The sequence below is a fragment of the Macaca nemestrina genome, chromosome 9 (assembly GCF_043159975.1).
Source record: "Macaca nemestrina isolate mMacNem1 chromosome 9, mMacNem.hap1, whole genome shotgun sequence".
NCBI lineage: Eukaryota > Metazoa > Chordata > Mammalia > Primates > Cercopithecidae > Macaca > Macaca nemestrina.
In genome coordinates, this window is record NC_092133.1 from 124,727,327 (window position 1) to 124,750,502 (window position 23,176).

At 35.4% G+C, this 23,176-nt stretch overlaps 1 protein-coding gene across 4 annotated transcripts in view; it reads right to left on the reverse strand.

Annotated features, from left to right (window-relative positions):
• The window catches only part of LOC105488276 (MAM and LDL receptor class A domain containing 1), a 1,027,522-nt gene that overhangs the window by 666,791 nt on the left and 337,555 nt on the right, over nucleotides 1–23,176 (reverse strand). For 3 of the 4 annotated variants that reach the window (XM_071070418.1, XM_071070417.1, XM_024794882.2), the window contains exon 1: nucleotides 7,227–7,319. In XM_071070418.1, the coding sequence (XP_070926519.1) occupies nucleotides 7,227–7,305 (79 nt within the window). In that variant the 5' untranslated portion in view covers nucleotides 7,306–7,319. Of the gene's footprint in view, nucleotides 1–7,226; nucleotides 7,324–19,530; nucleotides 19,693–19,781; nucleotides 19,877–23,176 lie in introns of those variants that run through there. The other variant, XM_071070419.1, reaches the window with a different exon arrangement.

The window sequence follows — 23,176 nt, forward strand, 5'->3', positions numbered from 1 at the left end:
CAAATCTGTCAGCAGTAGAGGCTGCAATGCCTTCAGTTAACCATATATTCTCTATTGATATATTGTATCCCTTTTGATAAGTCCAATAAATGTTATTTTCTAACAGTAAAAAGGCACTGAGGATGATACTTTAATTATTTACTTCTAGGTATGAGGCAGGGGGGTTATAATCTGTTCCCTTAAAGTTCTCTATTTCAATTTATCTACTTTTAAATGTAGCATATAGTGATTTCTCACCTGATAAACACTGACCACTAAAAATACAAAAGCAAACAGGAATTTTACATGTTCAGTGTTAGAAGCGACTGTCACCAGCTTCTATAAAACCCAGGCTTGGTCCACATGGCAAGAAACATCTATCTGTAAGCTCTTATACTAACAGAAGGGATGTTAAAAACCCAAGCACAGACAGGAATAATGTAAGCAAGACAACTGACTAGAGATGCCTAATGTATTTTCCCTCCACTAAAAAGGACTAAAACAATGAATAAACAAGCACATTTTGACTACAGTAGTTGAGGGAAAGCACCAGAGTGTTGCAGGGGAATAGCAGGGACCCTTTAGAGCATGGAGACTCAGAATAGATTCCTAGAAAATGGAAGAAAATACCTTATTTTTACTGCCCTGTCTCCCCAGTTGGGAGTAGCTCGAAATCAGAAGTAATTATCCTTGCAAACAAAAGGTAAGCAGGGGCTGGGTGTGGTGGCTCACATCTGTAATCTCAGCACTTTGGGAGGCCGAGGCGAGCAGATCACAAGGTCAGCAGATCAAGACCATCATGGCTAACAGGGTGAAACCCCATCTCTACTAAAAATACAAAAAGTTAGCCAGGCATGGTGGGGGGCCCCTGTAGTCCCAGCTACTCGGAAGGCTGAGGCAGGAGAATGGCGTGAACCTGGGAGGTACAGTTTGCTGTGAGCCGAGACTGTGCCACTGCACTCCAGCCTGGGTGACAGAGCAAGACTCTGTCGAAGGAAGGAAGGAAGAAAAGAAGGAAGGAAGGAAGGAAGGAAGGAAGGAAGAAAGGAAGGAAGGAAGGAAGGAAGGAAGGAAGGAAGGAAGGAAGGAAGGAAGGAAGGAAGGAAGGAAGGAAGGAAGGAAGGGAGGGAGGGAGGGAGGGAGGGAGGGAGGGAGGGAGGGAGGGAGGGAGGGAGGGAAAGCAGGAGGCCCCCAGCATCCCCCATCAAAGATCAGTTGCCACGGTTTTTGATGCTATAGAACTCTGTGGTCATCACAGGCCCTAAGCCCAATCTAAGATCACTGCCAGAAGTTGACATGGTTATGCTACTCCAAAGAAGGAGCCCACATTGTACCTTCTCTTCCCATGATCTACACTGCTGCTATAAAGTGCTATCTTGAGACTGGAGCCATGACTAGAGTACATCTTTCTCTGGGGTCCAGTAGCCACTGCATCTCCCCATCCATGAGGATCTGATGGCACTACACTGTGCTCACACATGGTAGTTTACCATTCTCCATCCAAGAAGCTATAGCTCTCTACTTCTGTGAATAAACTGCCAGCAGGCACTCCAACCTTCCAGTTCAAGGGGATGCAGCACACCATCCCAGCTATTTGAAGCCTATACCTAGTGGTACTGCTGCAACCCCAGTGGCCAAGCTTATGAGATGCCTTGCCCCCCCAAATTATAGGCAATCTTGCCAACCAGGGAGGTTATGACTGACCAGAGATACAGCAGTCCCAATGTATCCTTGTATGTGAAACAGTCTGGCACCATGAACATCAGCAAAGAAGCCACATTCAAAGTGGAGCAGCCCTGACAAACCCTCAATACACAAAACAGCCCAGCATTTCTGTCCCCAACAGGGAGGTAACACTTGATCCAGTAATAGAGCAGCTCTCACATACACTTGGCATTCAGAACAGCCCAGCATCCCCACCACCAGTAGGGAGGCTTGTCCAAGGAGCTGCACAAACTCCCACAACCTAAGCCAGTGAGACCCCTTCAGGTATTACTGATGTTGACTATAGCTGAAGAAATTGCCCAGAGACTACCCTACTGTGTCCACCTGGAACCAAAATCAGTGTACCCTACCTAACCAATACTCTAAAGTACATGTGCAATCAAGGTATCCTACCTAACCAATATTCTAAAACACAGGTGAAAATATTTCCCCCTGAAAGCCATTCTATAAAATTGGAAGGGGCAATTATTCCACCAGTTGCACAGATATCAACATAGGGAAATAAGAAATACAGAAAAGCAAAGAAACATGATACCACTAAAAAAACACAATAACTCTCCAGCACCTGACCCCTACCAAAATGGAAATTTATAAATTGCCCAAAAAGGAATTCAAAATAATAATCTTAAGGTAACTCAGTGAGATAAAAGAGAATACAGACAATTCAACAAAATTAGAAAAACAATTCATGGGTTCAATAATTAATTCAACAAAGAGGTATCATTTATAAGACAGAAATCTTGTAGCAGAGGATATCAACTAATGAAACAAAAAATACAATTGAGGATGTCAATAACAGCCTAGTAGAACAAGGATTTTCTGAATCCTTGAACTTGACGACAAGTCTTTTGAAATAGCTTAGGAGGGAAGAAAAGAAAGAAGAGAGAATGAAAAACAGCAAGCAAAGCCTATGTGACCTATGGGAAATCATTAAGCAGACAAAGTTTTGCATTATACAATTTCCAGAGGGTAAAAAGATGAAGAAAGGCACAGTAATCTTATTAAAATAATAGTTAAAAACCTCCCAAGCCTTGGGAGAAATATGAACGTCCATATACACAAAGCCCAGTCTCCATTAGATTCAACATAAAGATGTCCTCTTTAAGATACATTATAATCATATTACCAAAAGTCAAAGACAAATAGATAATTCTAAAAGTAGCAAGAGAAGAGCATCAAATCATATCTATAGGAATTCATTAGACTATGAACAGATTTCTCAGCAGAAACCATGCAGGCCAGGAGAGAATGGAATGATATATTCAAAGTTCTAAAAGAAAAAGAAACTGTTAGCCAAGAACATACTATCTGTAAAGCTATTCTTCGGAAATTAAGGAGAAAAAAAGTATTTTACAGACAAGCAAAAGCTGAGGGAATTAATCACCACTATACTGGTCTTACAAAAAATGCTTAAGGGAGTGTTTTAACTGGAAATAAAAGGATATTCATTATTACTATGAAATCCTATGAAAATATAAAACTTACTTGTAGAGGTAAATTTATAATCGAATTCAGAATACTTAATTATTGTAATGGTGTTATATAATCTTTCAAATCTCTAGGATGATGACTAAAAGTCAAAATCATCAATGATAACCACAGCCACAATATGTTGTTAGAGGACATGTAATATAAAAAGATGCAAATTAAGGTAACATAATTACAAATTGTGGGAGGAAAGTAAAATTCTAGAATATTTGCATGCAACCAAGCTTAAGTTGTTATCAGTTTAAAATAGTGTTCTGTAAGATTTTTTTAATGTAAGCCCCATGGTAACCAGAGAGAAAAAATTACAGCAGATAAACAAATGAGAAATAGAAAAGAATCAAAGCTTATCACTACACAAAACCACAAAGCCACAAAGATAAACAAGAGAAGAAAGAAACAAATTTCTACAAAATAACCAGAAAATAATGAATAAAATGAAAGGAGTAGGGCCTTATCTGTCAATAATAACATTAAATGTAAATGGATTAAATTCTCAAATTATGTAGAGTAGATAAGTGGATTAAAAAACAAGACAAAATTCTATGCGGCCTACAAGAGACTCACATCACCTGTAAGAATACCCATAGATGGAGAAAGTAAAGGAATGGAAGAAAAATATTCCATGCAAATAGAAATCAAAAGAGACCAGCAGTAGCTATAACTATATCATATAAAATAGACTTTAATTTGAAAACTGAAAAAATCGATAATGATGGTCATAATATAATGATAAAGAGATCTATTTAGAAAAAAGAGAAAACACTTGTAAATATGCATTCACCTAAAACTAGACCTCCCAATATATAAAGCAAATATTATTAGATGTACAGAAATAGATAGACTGCAATACAATATTAGTAAAGGATTTTAATCCCTTACTTTCAGTAATGGACGGATCATTCAGACAGAAAATGAACAAAGAAACATTATATTCAAACTTAACTCTAGATCAAAGAAACCTAAAATATATTTGCAGAACATTCTATTCAATAATTACAAAATATACATTTTCCCATCAGCACATGGAATTTTCTCCAGGATATATCATATGTTAGGCCACAAAACAAGTCTCAACAATTCTGTAAAAATCAAAATCATATTAATTATCTTTTCCAGCCACAATGGAATAAAAGTAGAATTCAACAACGAAATGAACTTTGGAAGCTATACAAATACACGAAAATTAATCATACCTTTGAAGAACAAAATAAGCCAATGATAAAATTAAAAAGAACAGTTAAATATTCCTTGAGACAAATAAAGATAGACACACAATCTACCAAAACTATGGGATACAGCAAAAGCAATTCTAAGAGAGAAGTTTATCGCAATAAATGCCTACATCAAAATATTAGAAAGTTCTCAAACAACCTAAAGTTATACTTCAAGGAATTAGAAAACACAGGAAGAAACCAAACCCAAAATCAGTTCAAGGAAATAAATAATAAAGATCAGAGCAGACTTAAATGAAATAGAGACTAAACAAAACAATACCAAAGACAACAAAGCAAAAGGTGTTTTTTAAAAAAGATAAAATTGACAAACAATAGCTGGACTAAGGATAAAAAGACAGAAGATTCAAATAAAATGAGAGATGAACAAGGAGATATTATGACTAGTTGCACAGAAATACAAAAGATCATAAAAAGCCATTATGAACAATCATATGCTGGAAAACCTAGAAGAAATACATAAATTTCTGGACACATAAAACCTACTAAAATTGAAGAAATAGAAAATCTGAACAGATTGAATTAGTAATAAAATGTCCCTCACCAAAGAACAACCCAGACCCTGATGGCTTCACTAATCAATTCTAGCAAACATTTAATAAATAACTAATAACCTCTCACTGATATGTCAGAGCTAAAAGAATTGATCTCACGGAAATAGAGAATAGAATGACAGATACTAGAGGCTGTGAAGGGTGAGTGGGTGGAAAGGGAATGTAAATGGAGGCTGAATACATTCTATGCATGTAACAAACTCACATGCGCCCCATAAATATGTAAAATATTTCACTCATAAAATAAATAAATAAATAAATAGTACCTATCATTTAAAAAAATGAAATTACATCAAACTAAAAGGTTTCTGCACAACAAAGAAAATAACTGAGTGAAGAGACAACCTACAGGATCGGAGGCAATGTTTGCAAACTGTGCATCTAATATGGGGTCAATACTCAGAATACATAAGAAATTCAAAACATCTCATTTTCAAGAAAACAAATAATCAAATTTGAAAATGGACAGAAAACCTCAATAGATATTTCTCAGAAAAAGACAGAAAAATGACCAATGAATAGAATATGAAAAAAATTCTCAGCATCATTAATCATCAGGGAAATGCAAATTAAAATCACAATGATATATCATCTCATACTTCTCAGAATGGCTATTATCAAAAAGTCAAAGTTAAAAAATGCTGGTGCAGATGTGGATAAATGGGAATACATATATACTGTCGGTAGAAATGTAAATTAGTACAACCATATAGAACAGTACGGAGGTTCCTCAAAAAGTTGAAAATAGAACTACCGAATGATTCATCAATCCCACTTCTGAGTATTTATCCAAAGAAAATGAAATCAAAGAGATATGATTTCAATCTCTGTCAAAGAGATTTTTGCATTCCCATGTTTATTGCTGAACTATTCACAATAGCCAAGATATGGAATCAACCTAAGTGTCCATCAATGGATGAATGGATAAAGAAAATGTGGTAATACACAAGCAATATAATTCTTTTTTATTTAACTATAAAAAGAATAAAAGCCTACCATTTGTGGCAATATGGATGAATCTGGAAGACATTAAATGAAATAACCAGACACAGGAAAACAAATACTATATTATCTTACTCGTTTGCAAAATTTTCAAAAATCTATCTTATAGAAGTACAGGGTAGAATAGTGGTTACCAGAGGCTGGGGGAGATAGCATGGATGGTGTGTGTGTAGAAACTGGTCAATGGGTAGATCAGAGGAATAAATTCTGTTTTTCTATTACACAGTATAGTTAACAATATTATATTATTTCAAAATAACTAGAAGAGAGAATTTCAAATGTTCTTATTACAAAGAAAAAATAAATTTTTGAGATAACAAATAATTACCCTGATTTAATCATCACACAATGTATACATGTATTTAACATCACATCACATAACATCCAATAAATATGTACAATTATGTGTTAATTGAAAATAAAATAAAACATTTTAAAAACCAAGCACAATGTCAAGATCCAATGGTCTTTCTTAAGTAGATGAAGACATCTCTTCTTGTCTTGAAATATTATTTACCACAACAACTATATCTCTGTACCAAATTGAACTCAGAAGCCTTATCTATAAAATAGCTATCTTTATTCTGTTACAACATGCCACAATATAACAAAATTCTTAAAAGAAAAAAACCCTGAAATATATATGACTGACTCTTTTTGATAATTAGATTAAGCTTGATATTTTATGCTATTTTAATTATAATTTTAATATTGAATTGTTTTGGAATAATATAAATGAAGAATAGAATATTATTCAGTTAATATAATCAAAGGAACAATAGAAATAAAAGTTTATATCTGATATATGTGGTTTATTGATATGTCAAAAGAGAAAATAGATTATAACTAATATCTCTATTTTGTATCTTTCAGCAGAATAATCAAACCAATTGTCCAAGAAGACAATTTCAAGTCTATGGAGGCTAGTTTTCTCCCAGTCTCCTAGAAGGAACAGAGTTACCTTGTTCAGATTTAACTTTAGCCACTCTAAACATTGCTACAAGATTTCAAGTCTGAGACTAAATTATCCCATTCAGTTCTTTACAGCATCAGTCAGTGAAAAACAGCCAATCTTCACTCCTAGTATAGATCCAGTCACTGTTATACAATGTACTAGAACAAGGAAAAATAGCCCACATGAAAACATCAGACAAAAATAAACAGGAGATTAAAGTCATTACAATGTTTAAATTGCACTGAAATCTTTATACACAATAAAGGTCAAAATGAGAGAAAAAGTTCTTACCATTGGCAGGCAAGCAGCCTGAACTGAAAGATATATCATCAATAGCAATGACTTCATCCTGTTCATAAGTTGAAGTCATTTGACCTTGAAAAACAACCTACACAAGAAAAACAAAACAAAACAAAAACATAAAGCAAGGAATATCACTGTCTCACAGTGTTATAAAAGAGAGCCTGCAATAGGAAACATGTCACTCTCTAGAAACACTTGAGTGACCATGCCAGTTCCAGGTCCAAAGAAATCAAAGCAAACACTCTGAAAAACAAAGAAATGTAGGGTCATCACTGTATCTCAAATGTCTGGCATAGGATAGGTAACATGTTTAGTGAAATGCAGCAATACTCACCTGGATTTTTCCCTACAATTATCTCCTATGTTCAGTTCCTATGTGTTCATACTGTTTCACATTTACCAGCTTTTGGATCCATGCTCCATCTTGAGATCCAGTTCTTTTTTTTTTTTTTAATTTATTTATTATTATTATACTTTAAGTTGTAGTGTACATGTGCATAACGTGCAGGTTTGTTACATATGTATACTTGTGCCATGTTGGTGTGCTGCACCCATCAACTCATCATTTACATCAGGTATAACTCCCAATGCAATCCCTCCCCCTCCCCCTTCCCCATGATAGGCCCCGGTGTGTGATGTTCCCCTTCCTGAGTCCAAGTGATCTCATTGTTCAGTTCCCACCTATGAGTGAGAACATGCGGTGTTTGGTTTTCTGTTCTTGTGATAGTTTGCTAAGAATGATGGTTTCCAGCTGCATCCATGTCCCTACAAAGGACACAAACTCATCCTTTTTGATGGCTGCATAGTATTCCATGGTGTATATGTGCCACATTTTCTTAATCCAATCTGTCACTGATGGACATTTGGGTTGATTCCAAGTCTTTGCTATTGTGAATAGTGCTGCAATAAACATACGTGTGCATGTGTCTTTATAGCAGCATAATTTATAATCCTTTGGGTATATACCCAGTAATGGGATGGCTGGGTCATATGGTACATCTAGTTCTAGATCCTTGAGGAATCGCCATACTGTTTTCCATAATGGTTGAACTAGTTTACAATCCCACCAACAGTGTAAAAGTGTTCCTATTTCTCCACATCCTCTCCAGCACCTGTTGTTTCCTGACTTTTTAATGATCGCCATTCTAACTGGTGTGAGATGGTATCTCATTGTGGTTTTGATTTGCATTTCTCTGATGGCCAGTAATGATGAGCATTTTTTCATGTGTCTGTTGGCTGTATGAATGTCTTCTTTTGAGAAATGTCTGTTCATATCCTTTGCCCACTTTTTGATGGGGTTGTTTGTTTTTTTCTTGTAAATTTGTTTGAGTTCTTTGTAGGTTCTGGATATTAGCCCTTTGTCAGATGAGTAGATTGCAAAAATTGTCTCCCATTCTGTAGGTTGCCTGTTCACTCTGATGGTAGTTTCTTTTGCTGTGCAGAAGCTCTTTAATTTAATGAGATCCCATTTGTCAATTTTGGCTTTTGCTGCCGTTGCTTTTGGTGTTTTAGACATGAAGTCTTTGCCCATGCCTATGTCCTGAATGGTACTACCTAGGTTTTCCTCTAGGATTTTTATGGTATTAGGTCTAACATTTAAGTCTCTAATCCATCATGAATTAATTTTCGTATAAGGAGTAAGGAAAGGATCCAGTTTCAGCTTTCTACTGAAAAAAAAGTAGAAATGGCTAGCCAATTTTCCCAGCACCATTTATTAAATAGGGAATCCTTTCCCCATTTCTTGTTTCTCTCAGGTTTGTCAAAGATCAGATGACTGTAGATGTGTGGTATTATTTCTGAGGACTCTGTTCTGTTCCATTGGTCTATATCTCTGTTTTGGTACCAGTACCATGCTGTTTTGGTTACTGTAGCCTTGTAGTATAGTTTGAAGTCAGGTAGCGTGATGCCTCCAGCTTTGTTCTTTTGACTTAGGATTGTCTTGGAGATGCGGGCTCTTTTTTGGTTCCATATGAACTTTAAAGCAGTTTTTTCCAGTTCTATGAAGAAACTCATTGGTAGCTTGATGGGGATGGCATTGAATCTATAAATTACCTTGGGCAGTATGGCCATTTTCACGATATTGATTCTTCCTATCCATGAGCATGGTATGATCTTCCATTTGTTTGTGTCCTCTTTTATTTCACTGAGCAGTGGTTTGTAGTTCTCCTTGAAGAGGTCCTTTACATCCCTTGTAAGTTGGATTCCTAGGTATTTTATTCTCTTTGAAGCAATTGTGAATGGAAGTTCATTCCTGATTTGGCTCTCTGTTTGTCTGTTACTGGTGTATAAGAATGCTTGTGATTTTTGCACATTAATTTTGTATCCTGAGACTTTGCTGAAGTTGCTTATCAGCTTAAGGAGATTTTGGGCTGAGACAATGGGGTTTTCTAAATATACAATCATGTCATCTGCAAACAGGGACAGTTTGACTTCTTCTTTTCCTAACTGAATACCCTTGATTTCTTTCTCTTGCCTAATTGCCCTAGCCAGAACTTCCAACACTATGTTGAATAGGAGTGGTGAGAGAGGGCATCCCTGTCTTGTGCCAGTTTTCAAAGGGAATTTTTCCAGTTTTTGCCCATTCAGTATGATATTGGCTGTCGGTTTGTCATAAATAGCTGTTATTATTTTGAGGTACGTTCCATCAATACCAAATTTATTGAGCGTTTTTAGCATGAAGGGCTGTTGAATTTTGTCAAAAGCCTTTTCTGCATCTATTGAGATAATCATGTGGTTCTTGTCTTTGGTTCTGTTTATATGCTGGATTATGTTTATTGATTTGCGAATGTTGAACCAGCCTTGCATCCCAGGGATGAAGCCCACTTGATTATGGTGGATAAGCTTTTTGATGTGTTGCTGAATCCGGTTTGCCAGTATTTTATTGAGGATTTTTGCATCGATGTTCATCAGGGATATTGGTCTAAAATTCTCTTTTTTTGTTGTGTCTCTGCCAGGCTTTGGTATCAGGATGATGTTGGCCTCATCAAATGAGTTAGGGAGGATTCCCTCTTTTTCTATTGATTGGAATAGTTTCAGAAGGAATGGTACCAACTCCTCCTTGTACCTCTGGTAGAATTCAGCTGTGAATCCATCTGGTCCTGGACTTTTTTTGGTTGGTAGGCTATTAATTATTGCCTCAATTTCAGAGCCTGCTATTGGTCTATTCAGGGATTCAACTTCTTCCTGGTTTATTCTTGGAAGAGTGTAAGTGTCCAGGAAATTATCCATTTCTTCTAGATTTTCCAGTTTATTTGCGTAGAGGTGTTTATAGTATTCTCTGATGGTAGTTTGTATTTCTGTGGGGTCGGTGGTGATATCCCCTTTATCATTTTTAATTGCGTCGATTTGATTCTTCTCTCTTTTCTTCTTTATTAGTCTTGCTAGTGGTCTGTCAATTTTGTTGGAGATCCAGTTCTTGGCATTTTGCAATTGTATCCCATCTTTCCCTTTGGTTCTCTAAATCTTATCCACTCTTGCCTTAGATGTCATCCTCATGCTATCCTATTGCACATTTTCTGCCATTATCTAAACATTGACTGGAAATGATTGTTCTGTGACTTATTGTTAAAATGACTGAACGTGGCCTGTCACAGTGCCTCACGCCTGTAATCCTGGCACTTTGGGAGGATGAGGCGGGTGAATCACTAGAGGTCAGGAATTCTAGACCAACCTGGCAAACATGGTGAAACCCCGTATCTACTAAAAATACAACAAATTAGCTAGGAGTGGTGGCGGGCGCCTGTAATCCCAGCTACTCAGGAGACTAAGACAGGAGAACTGCTTGAACCAGGGAGGCGGAGGTTGAATCGCTGGAACCCGGGAGGCAGAGGTTGCAGTGAGTGGAGATCGCACCACTACACTGCAGCCTGGGTGACAGAGCAAGACTCTGTCTCAAAAAAAGAGAAAAAAAATGACTGAACGTGACATTATGATGTGGAGCCCATCCAAGACACCACTAAGAAGAGATACTCTGGTATGATTGATCTGAGAAACTTAAAAAGAAGCCACTCTCCGATTTTCTAATTACCCAAATTGATAGAAAATTGGCATGTTGATGGTAGACATTATCCCATCCGTATTAATGAATATCACTAATGTTGGAGGCTTTGTTCATGGATGTGATAAAAACATGTGCATTATTCAGTCTTGTTTACAACATAAACATTGTATTTCTCAAGAAGTCGGCCCAGATTTTTAGGTTTACAATTGATCTAGATGCAGCAAAACATAACAGATCATTTTTCTATGGTAAATTATTTCGTCCCTGTACAATATGCTGTACCAATACATTTCCTTTCAAACCATATGCTATCTACCACTCTATTACAAATCCACTGAGAAATATCCACGACCTACAGAAAAATCTGTCAATAGCCCTAAGAAAGTCATATTCTCTTTATACAAAAATAAGTGTAACTACTTAGAAAATAGAACCATGTTTCAAAGGACTGGCAAAGATTGTGTAGAGAGAGTTTTATACACAGGTGGTATAACATAGTGATTAAAAGTATGGCTAGAATCTGAATCCAACATATAGCTAGGATCTGAAACCAAGTAGTTTGATTCAAAATATATTTTTTCAAAAAAAAATATCGTATATATAGTTATATAATATACATTATATAATTTATATCATATATAATATATGCTATGTTATATCATATATGTTATATATGTTATATTATAACATAACATAGATTAATATATATTATATAGATAGATACAGATATTTTTAATAAAACTACTTGGAGATATACAATATATAACATAAAATATTATATATTAATAGTATATATTAATAAATTATGTTATATATTAATAAATACATAATAAATTTGTAATATATATGTTCCATATCTCCTTGGAGATATATATCTCCATATATATACAAATATTATATATGTGATATAATGTATATATTATGGAATAATATATATTATATATACATATATGTATAAGATACATATATGTATTGTATAGATTTTGCATATGTATGTATACATACATAAAATTATGTATTATATACAGATTATATATAATATACATATTATATGTTATATTTTATATGTTATAAATATATATTTTATATATAATATATGTTATATATTTATATAATATACAAGTATTAATTATATTATATAAATTATATAATACATAATTATACTATATTATTAAATATATATGTATAATATACATACCCAAGTTGGTTATATATAATATATAACTACATATATACATCCAAGTAGTTTGATTCAAAATATCTATTTATAATATAGATAAATTATATACTTATTATATATTATATATATTTTGAATATATATATATGTATTTCAAATAAAACTATTTGGTTTCAGTTCCTTGTTATACTACTTAAGAGCAACAAGACCTTGGAGAACTTATTTAACATCTCTGTTCTTCAGTTTTCTTCTTTGTACAATTGTAATGATAAAATGATGGCCTACATGATAAGGAAAAATGAGTTGCAAACATGTAAAACAGCACCTGGTATATAGTTAGCATTAAAAAATGTTAGCTACTGTTATTGTAACATAGTTATTAAAATATTTAAGCTATTATATGAATTGTGTGTTTGTAAGTAAAAATATATTCTTTACAAATTAACATTTTATTCTTTCTGAAAGCTTTTTCATAGAGATAGTCCCTAGCTGTTGCTGAGTTAAGGATATGTCGACAGTCATCATATTTTAAAAAAGAAGTAGAAATAAGTGTTAACTATATCACATGTCTCTTGTTTTTTTTTCTCCACACTCCTCACCAAAAAAACAACATTCATCTTCAGGGTCGATAAATCAGAAACTTACATTACAAATGTTAATCTCTTTCCTGAACTCTCCTCCCCAGTTTCCAAAGTCTGCTGGAGATTTTCACTCAGATGACACAAGTCATTTATAATTCACAACACTTTGTCCTTTCTCCTCGGATTGGAGCTCTCATCTCACTCTCATTTCCTGACAATGGTACCAGAAGACTGGTGCTCTCCAATGCTCAAAACTCCAAACTGACCTTGAGAGTCCCTTTCTCCTCCATTCTCATTTCCAATGAGACAAGCTCCATTAATCCCTATTTTCCTTTCATTCTTATTTCCTCTCCCATCTCCTCCCCCTTGACTACTAAAGTAGCTTTTAAATTACCTTCTTGCCTTAATCCTCTCCTCATTAGAGTTTGCAATAGATATTACATATTTATTTGATTCTGTTAAATTACATGTTAACTTGGTATAACTGATGAAACGTCATTGTGAAAATTCGCTGCCATTTGAGTCCACTAGCCTAGCAGGAAGGAACATTTTTCTTAGGGAAATAATTATTTCTCTAAGTGGAGGGAAATTTACTAATGGTTCTATGTGGCTATAAAACACAAGACCCATCAGGCATAATCAAATAGTCTAGCTAAACAGATTTAAATGAAAAGAGTTGACAAGGATTTGGGTTAGAATCTGGAAAATTAGCTAAAGAAAGTGGAACCCCAGGATGATTAAAAAACAAGAAAAAATAAAGGCAGGACGTAGTGGCTCACGCCTATAATCCCAACACTTTGGGAGGCCAAGGCAGGCTGATCACCTGAGGTCAGGAGTTCAAGACTAGCCTGGCCAACATGGCAAAACCCCATCTCAATTAAAAATACAAAAATTAGCCAGGTGTTGTGGTACACATCTGTAATCCCAGCTACTCAGGAGGCTGAGGCAGGAGAATTGCTTGAACCCAGGAGGCAGAGGTTGCAATCTGAGATGGTGCCACTGCATGCCAACCTAGGTGACAGAGTGAGACTCCATCTTGGAAAAAGAAAATATATATATATGTAGGTTCTACGGAGGGCCCTGGTCAGAGCTGTGTTGCTGTGTGGTAGTTGTATTTTTAGGAAAAGTAGTATCTAACACACATTCTTTGTTTTCTCCAAAACATCAGCAAGATTATTTTCCAAACACCCACCTCATTTTAATAACGTTGGAGGACAGATAGGTAGATAGATTTTTTTTTAAAGGAGCAAAGCAGCAAAATAAAAGTGGATCATAGGACAGATGATGGAGTTCCGACACCACAGAAGTCAGGGACGGCCTGCACTAATCCGACAGCGAACATGAAACAAATTCCTTTCACCCCAAACATTTTAAGAGAAGATGGATGACCTCTGAATAGAGGTAAGCAGTCAGCACTCAAGCCACTTGATTTAAATGTTAGAGGAAATGGTGATGACATATGGATAATACTATCTGGATGGCATTGATACAGGAGCTAGAAAGAAATTATTTAGGCAGATAGTGAAGGTAAAAGAGTCCTCGGCAAGGCTTCCCTTCTACCAAAAAGCAGCCCAATAAATTATTTTTTCCAACAAAGAGCAGCCTGAAAAATCAAGCTGTAAACATAGATAAGCAAGCTGAAAGCTTGCACAGGTGGATGCCGGCAGTTGCATCAATAAAAAAAGGCTACCTGGGGGCCAGGCATTGCCAATATAGAAGCTCCGTCTTCCCTTTTATTACCACATGCACAGTAAAGAAACAGGCAACATGGCACCAGCCAGTTAGAGAACCCATCTGCATAATAACAGATTAGGGTGGGAAAGGCCATCTTTTTGTGCCCTATGCAAATAGCACACCTACCCCTAACCAGTTTTTTGTGCCTTATGCAAATAACACACCTAGTCTGACCAATCTTTAGTGCACCATGTAAATCAGACACTGCTTCCTCAAGCTCATCTATAAAACCCCCCTGCATTTCGCCATGGACTGGAAACCCATTCAGGATCCCTCTCTCTGCAGGAGAGAGCTCTTCTCTTTCTTTCACCTATTAAACCTCCATTCTTAACCTCACTTCTTGTGTGTTCACGTCTTTTATTTCCTTGGCATGAAACAATGAATCTCAGGTATCGCCTCAGACAATGAGACTGCTTCAGCGTGAGTATAAACATTAGAAACATTTATGGTTATATGTATTATGTAAGAGTTTTCTTAATTAGTAGTATGCATTCATTTCCCAAGCAAACATTTGAGACACAAAATGATGACAGTAATTATTTCCTCATCATGTGTTATCATAAATATTATTGAATTAAAAGGGAAAATACCTCAGATAATGATTTTGAAAAGTGACGGTAAAATTTTAAAAGTTAAGGTTAAAATTTACATTTTTTAAAATGCAAAGCTCATCTTTTGTCTTTATTAATAAATACTATTCTTTCTAAATAGGAGGCTGCTGAGAACTCTCCAGCGTTTCTCAATGAAATATCAAAGAAATGAAAAGTAAATAATAGCGTGTTAAAAATGCTTCAGTATCTTTTTATACTTAAGGCACTGATTGTTCATTTAGTTTAACAATCTAGACATTCAACATGAAAATTACAGTCAGTGATATACTTAGTAGTAAGGGATAGTATTCATTCCTTCTTACCCATAAAACTGTCACATGAGCTTCTTTCAAGAACAACAACAAACAGGAGTGAAAGTGTTACCGAAAGGAAGTCCCGATCCAGACCCCAAGAGAGGGTCTTGGAGCTCATGCAAGAAAGAATTGAGAGAATGTCCATAGAGTAAAGTGAAAGCAAGTTTATTAAGAAAGTAGAAGAATAAAAGAATGGCCACTCAATAGACGTTCCCGAAAGTAAGAGGAGGAACGCGTCCACCCTAGGTACAATACTTGTTTATATACAGGATAAAAAAAGATCACAGGGAGATGTGCTCTGCTATAATCTTTTGCGATAAAGGATTAATTTTCTTAATTACTATATTTTGCAAGAATCGACATTATTATCTATGAAGCAAAATTAGGAATGATTTTGTTCTCAAGGTGTCGGGATACCAGGACACTCCCAAGTCCAGGTCTGTTTAGTAAATGTTATCAATCTGTTCCCTTAACAGTAAACATCTAGAGGCTAGGGATACCTAGCTTTCTGGGGATGCAACCCAGCAAGCTCATTTTCCTAGCCTTCGCTCAAGATGGAGTCACTCTGGTACTAATGCCTCTGACAAAAGAAGGTTTCACCTGAATTAGGGGCTACATTTCTACTGCATGTTAAGTTTGTTTTATTATTTCTCTCCTTGAATATTTTAGGACAACAGTAAAATTAATCGCTTATGTCTGCAATTTTTTAAAAATGTGATTGCAATTAATCAGCAGCATGCAATGCCTAAAATTGTTGTTTTACCCAGCACAGCAGACAAAAGAATATATAATAAGTCACACACAACAGATTTGACCAAACTACAGGTTCGGCTTTTTTTCCCCTATGTATTCTAAATCCCTGTAATGCTTAACATAATAAAAAAAAGTTATTATGGCTCAGTGACTCAGTAATTGAGATCTGACATCAAACTACCTTAGAGTCTAAGCCGGTATGGGATTTAGTAGGTTATTTAACTCTCTAAAGCTTGTAATTCTTGGAGTAAATCATCTTTCTACCTTAGAGGATTTTTGTGAAGGGTCAGTAAAATTATGTATCCAAAGAAGTAAACACAGTGCCTTACATATAGTAAGTGCTAAAGAAATTTTAGTTGTTATTATTCCTTAAATATCTTCAGAAACTCTCTGAAATGCTTCCGTCTTTGCTAAGTAGATAAACAGCAATCCTTGTGTATGCAGCAGCATTCCCTCAGAAATTAACCTGCTTCAATTTCATTAAAGGAGAGACCTAGTCATTCACAGATGGAGGTGATAAAACCCCCAGGTGAGCATCAGCTACAGAGGCTTTGTCCTAAGCCCATGCTAAGCTGGGATCCAGCTGGGACCGAAATCTCCTATTTGGACATTTTTAAAGGAAGGATGCATGGCTTTTAAACTATTAGAAGTCAGCATGGAAAGGAAATGGCAGAAAATGAAATAATTCTCAGAGGCTTGTAAGTTGTCGAGGCAGCAGATACTGTCTGGAGACTCTGATTACAGAATTCCCTCGAATAAGCCCCTCACAGAATCTTTTCAGGAGTGAGATACTAGATGGTGCCAGGCCGTATTACAAGTACAGCACTTCTCTGTGGCCCACCAAACAAAAGCAAATGAACATCTGCTCACTTGCTGACAGGACAGAACTAAAGCATACCTGCAATCCGAAAAGGCTGGTGTAGCCGAGGTATCCTGAGAGAGTCATATAGTCTCCTAATTTTTGCAAAGCCTTTAAGGTAAATGCACTGTTTTCACATCAGCAATAATGTATTTTGGGATATAAAATTAATATATTGCACATGCATCTGCTTTAGTTGAAGCCACTGGTACATTTAAAGCACTCAAGTGAATTACCTTGCTGCCTCAGCTACAGTCGAATCACCCTGGATATTACATATTCTGGAGTTTTACTTTTTTTTTAAATTGATCTACTGCACATATTTAATCATCAGAACTCAGGATGTATCACTCGAGAATAGGAAGCTGAGCAAAACAAGGACGTTATTTTGAAAGGTTTGACCTACAAGATACAGCAAGTTCCAGTTCTACTCCACACTCTGATCTCTTATGCTTCTAATAGAGATCTGGACCCCAAAAGACATAGACAGGTCTAAGAAGGCACAAAGGTTGGCAAAAGTAGTTTAAGACTCCCACACCATCAGCTCTGTTTCAAAGTTAAAAAGATGTGTAAATAATGATGGAGTCGACCCATAGATAAGATTCTCATCTTATTTATTAAGTGTCTACAAGAACAGAGAGAGATGGAACTTCAGCAAGATCAACCTTCAGTCTACTCAATGTGACTCAATCCCCATAAACACGATCTTGGCCCGGTTTTGTTGCTTTTGTTGTCATTGTTGAGACAACAAGCAGACACAGGGAATTAAGAAGAGAAGGGTAAGAAATAAAATAACTTCTCCAGTGGTTAATAACACTTGAGCATCTACAGCAAATTAAATATATTATTGGTGCTCAGGGGGTATTCATTCTGCATACCACAGCCCTTGAAAGCCACAGATGTCTTCAGGGCCCAGGGACACACAGTATCCCCTGCCCACACCTATCAATAATCTTCCCTTAACATGCTGTAGGGAACATTTCCCTCATTGTACCTACCACATCCAAGAGACCCAAATTAATATTTCTTAAGTGAATGAATGAATTGTTGATAGAAAGACTTAAGTGCCTGATGACTTAAGATGCCTTTCCAACCACCCACACCCCCAACACTGATATTTGACTTCAATAGAGTACAGTCTCAGTCTCTGGTTAGTGTTTCCAGTGGGAGTTTCTCTGAAGTCCTGCCATATAGGTGTCATTTAACCACCTGTTAAGGGATTTTTTTGTAGCCTTCTTTTGATCCCCATTAAGTTTATCAAAACCTGAAAATTCCAAATTACAGTGATTTATGATCAATCAATTAAGAAACTATGCCATTCTTATATCTTATAATTCAACTTTTACAATGAAGATCCTGTTCATTTAGCCATTCTTTTTCTCTTAGCCACTCAAAAGAATCAAAGGTAAAATTCAATCCAATTTAATCCCTATATTTAAGCAAGTGCTAAATCCACCATATAACAAATGATTTGATTTATATCAAATTTATAACATTGATTATTATATCATTCTAATAATAGATGATAAAAAAAACCGACTTGGGTTAAATTGACTCACAGAGAAGGATTAGAAAGTTTTAAGGAATAAAATGCTTTAAAAATCTCATGTTTAATAGGAAAATTTTGTTTGATTGTCCCAAATGTTAAAATAGGCAATACTGCTTCAAGAACTGGTAATAATCATTAGATTATCATTTCAACCATGCATAAGTTTTATTAGGCTGCATAAATAAGTTGTGTTTTATAGGCTTGCATTGACTTTAATTCTCTAAACTACTTTAGAAAATAAAGGCTGTGTTATCTATGAAATGAATATGACAATTATTCTACTTCAACAGCATTTGGAATAAGTATTTAAACATTCTCCTTCCTCATTACCCAGCATTCCCCTCTCTCAAAAGCATGAAAAAAGTCTGCAAGGAAAAAGTAATGAAAAGAAAGAAGAAGCTGGAGCAGTAAGAAAAGTAGAGAGGAATGGAAAGAGTTCAAGAAATTAGGAGGAAATTAAAAGGTTGTATTTTACTGATATATCAGTACGTCTTAAAATATATCACCTTTAGTTTTCATATATACAATTCAAAACCTTATTGTAAAAGTGTCTTTCAGGGTGGCTAGCCATCCCAAATTGCCTGAGATGTCCACTTTCAGCACTTGAAAGTCTTGGGAAATCCCTCAGTCGCTGGCAAACTGGGACGGTTGCCTTACTTTTAGTTCACCTGGTGTTAAAGATCTGTATCTTATTTTTTCTTTAAGGCCATAGTTAGAAAATAGAACACACATACCTGAAATCTCTGTGAACTCTGGATTTTGATGACATTTCTCTCCCACTGATTTGGGAGTGCAGCTGTGTTTTGCCATAAATGCTGAATAGGACCTCCACATGCAGTTTGAAGCCCAACCATTAATTTGCCACTCACTTGGCTGGAGAAGTAATAAAATGTAATCTGTGAAAGACAATTAGTACCCAAACAGTTATGATAAAGAAGTCCCCAAATGTGACAACATATTTAAAATGCTGTGTGCTTTCAAATACCTGGCAGTCATGTTGATCATTTGTCGGAAGGAAAACTCTGCTTCTTAAACTTGAGGAAATAGAATCCACTCTGGACACCAGTAAAAGGAAGTGAGCTATCAGAAAGAAGAGACAGAGTACAAAAAAAAAAAAAGAGAGAGAATGAATAAGACCTACTATTTGATAGCATAACGGAGTGACTGTAGTCAATAATAATTTCATTGTACATTTAAAGATAACTAAAAGAGTGTGATTGAATTGTCTGTAACATAAAAGATCAATGCTTAGGGGATGGGTACCCCATTCTCCATGATGTGATTATTGTGCATTGCATACCTGTATCAAAACATCTCATGTACCCCATAAATATACACATCTACTATGTACCTACAAAACTTAAAAGACAAAAAATAAAAAGAAACAACAGACAATGTGTTAGATTCAGAGTGATCACTGGCGAATTTAAGACACCAAGTGATAATCCAGGCCCACATCCTCACTAGATTAATAATTTTTTTTGTTTAAAGAATAATTTAACCACATCATTTACTTTTGCAAACCATCTGATATTTTTACTTCTTTCTATTGCCCAGTGATACAGCTAATTGCAATTATACTCCCTATAATATGATCATGGACTATAGTTTACAACCCAATTTATCACATTTAACATAGAAAGATACATCCCTGCAAAGATGCTATCTACATTATACTATCAGGACTGCCTACCAAAATAAGCAATTCAATGAAGACCTGTGACAGAGCAGGAGCACCATTATCTTGGACAAACACCACTATTTTAAGCTCCAGCTCCCTTTCTAATCTCATGCATTTCAAATAAATCACTTCTAACAATAAGCAGCTAGAAAGAGCAGACAGTACAATACAGATAAAACAGCTGCATGGTGTAAAGACCAAACTTCACACTCATACAATGGGCCCAAGTAAAACAGTGGGCCCTAATAAGCACATTCCTTTCTCTTTAGGTTCACTAAGACAGGGAAGCTAAAAGCAGACTTGGGGGGTATGCCTGCAGTTGCAGAAAGATGTATGGGAACAGACACAAAACTCTCCCTCCCAGATAAGCAAGACAAAGAGACACAGAAACATTCTGAGCCTGTGATAAGCTCTCCCGTCCTAAAATACTCTTAGTCTGTAAGAGAGAGGGCTCTTGACCTAACTCGGCCAGAGGCCCCTCTCAGGTTTATTCTTTAAAATAAACCTGTTTCTGACTGATGAGTCACTTTTCATGTTTCTTTTGTCCTTCTTCAACTCTCACAGCTTTAGAAGAGATCATTGCTCACTGTACTTTTGTTCAGAAAAAGTTGGATCAGATAGTCCCAGCTTTTCCTAGGATTATGGAAAACAACTCTGAGCCCTGATGCTTTCCTATGCACTGCAGTATGGATAATACCTGTGGACTCTTATGGTTTAGAAGTCTGTAAAATAAATGTTGCGCATTCCCTGGACTCTCATAGATTTCCTGTAATGTTTTATGCAGGTTCAAGCATATAATCTGAAAACCATTGTCTTCTGCCACTTTATTTCATGTGCTTGTCTTTGTCAAAAGGAATGAGAAATATGATGATGATGACTATGATGACATAGCTACCTCAGTTATTCAGTGGTATTTTAAAGTCAGATTGGAAATGAAATCTAATTGTCACATCATTGAAAGAATCAATAGTAAAATTATGAGACCTAAGGAAGAAACCTCTCTTCCCTACTCCTATTCCAAAACTGCATCCTAATTAAGCAGCAAACAGTGACATTAACGATTGCTTATGAATATAGTCAGAGACATAACTGAAATAACTGTAATAACACACGATTATTCTAAGAATATACTTAGTGGAATTATTATGTAAACACAATTTAGATGAAGAGCAGGTATCATGGTGATGCAAGTGGACTATCATTAGTTGGCTCCTGCAGCAGGTAAACAAATGTTAAGCAAATGAATAATCAAATAAACAGAATAAGTCATATGCATATATTATTGTAAGTTTATTATTATTAGCAATACAAATGGTAAGAGCATTCAGTCGGCTCTAAATTGTTCTTTATAAACATTCAACTACTAAAAAGAATCCCTGAGATACTCAGAAAAATTATTTTTATTTGTCAATGATATTACCTAAATTATTCATATTTTTTAAAGCTTGATATTAAAAATCAGATTTGACACATTAAGTTATTAAATAATAAAAGCAGCATTTTTCAGTGATATTTTTCAACTCACACATTAATAAATTATTTAAATATTTAAACAGAGTGTTTCATAAATAAAAACTGTCATTTGTTATGTGTTATGGCACTATAAATTATTCTGTATTGTATCAAATATTCAATAAAGGTCAATCTTCAGGTTATAGTAGAAAGTAAAGGTTTAAATTCAGAAACAGCTTGATATCTTTTGACCTTTGTTCTAGTAATAAACTTTTTCTTTGTATGGGGAAAAAATTGTTCAAAATGCACCCAGTGGCAATATCTGTTTTCTATGTTTAATTTTAACTTAGTGACAATCGCGATTTTTTTTAGTGTGCACTTCATTTACCTTGCTCCTTTAGTATGAGTATAGAATTTCCTGAATTCACAGATGGAGATGTTCCCTAAAGAAAAATGTCACTTTATAGAAAGTTCCCTGGCTTTCCAGAGAACATTTTTTATCATGGCTGTCTATGAGTTTAAGAGAAAAAGGCAAATCTTTGACAGCATAACTTTTCTCCATATGACCATCCCCTCATTTAACACTCACATCTACTACAGCTCTAACCAGCCAGAAAAGACTGCATAAAGCTCTTGAACAACAAAGTTTATATTGAATATTTTCTCTATAAACCTCTTGTACTTCCTTTAGCAGCCCAATATTACAGATATCACACGCAAACACATAATCACCATTATCATCATATATCTCCATTAATCTCTACACCATCCTCATTATAGCTTGTTTACATGATACTTAAATTCCCATGTTGTGCCTGCATTTATAAAAGTCAATGCATAATGTCTTTGAATCACATGTGTAACATAATCTTGTGACAAAGGGTTAATTATTAAAATGACGAAATAACATAAATAGCCCAATTTCATTTATAGTCTTAAATGTTTATGTTAGAGGACTTTTAAAAATACTTTTTCTCAGTTACTGGTTAAGTATTGGAATGAAATCCCAAGTTTGATGACAAAAAAAAGGAGACATATAAAATATGAAAGCAACAAAAACCATGAATCAAGGTTTGAGAGCTAAATCCAATAACTTTGGCAGTGAATTCCATCAACCTTGATCTTCAGGAAAGATAAGGAAGAATTTTCGGTTTCACTTTCCTCAACCATTGATGGGCAGCCTTGTACTTCCTCCATTTCCCATATTCTGAGAGATTAATGGACCTGAATGTGAGCAGGAGAGACAT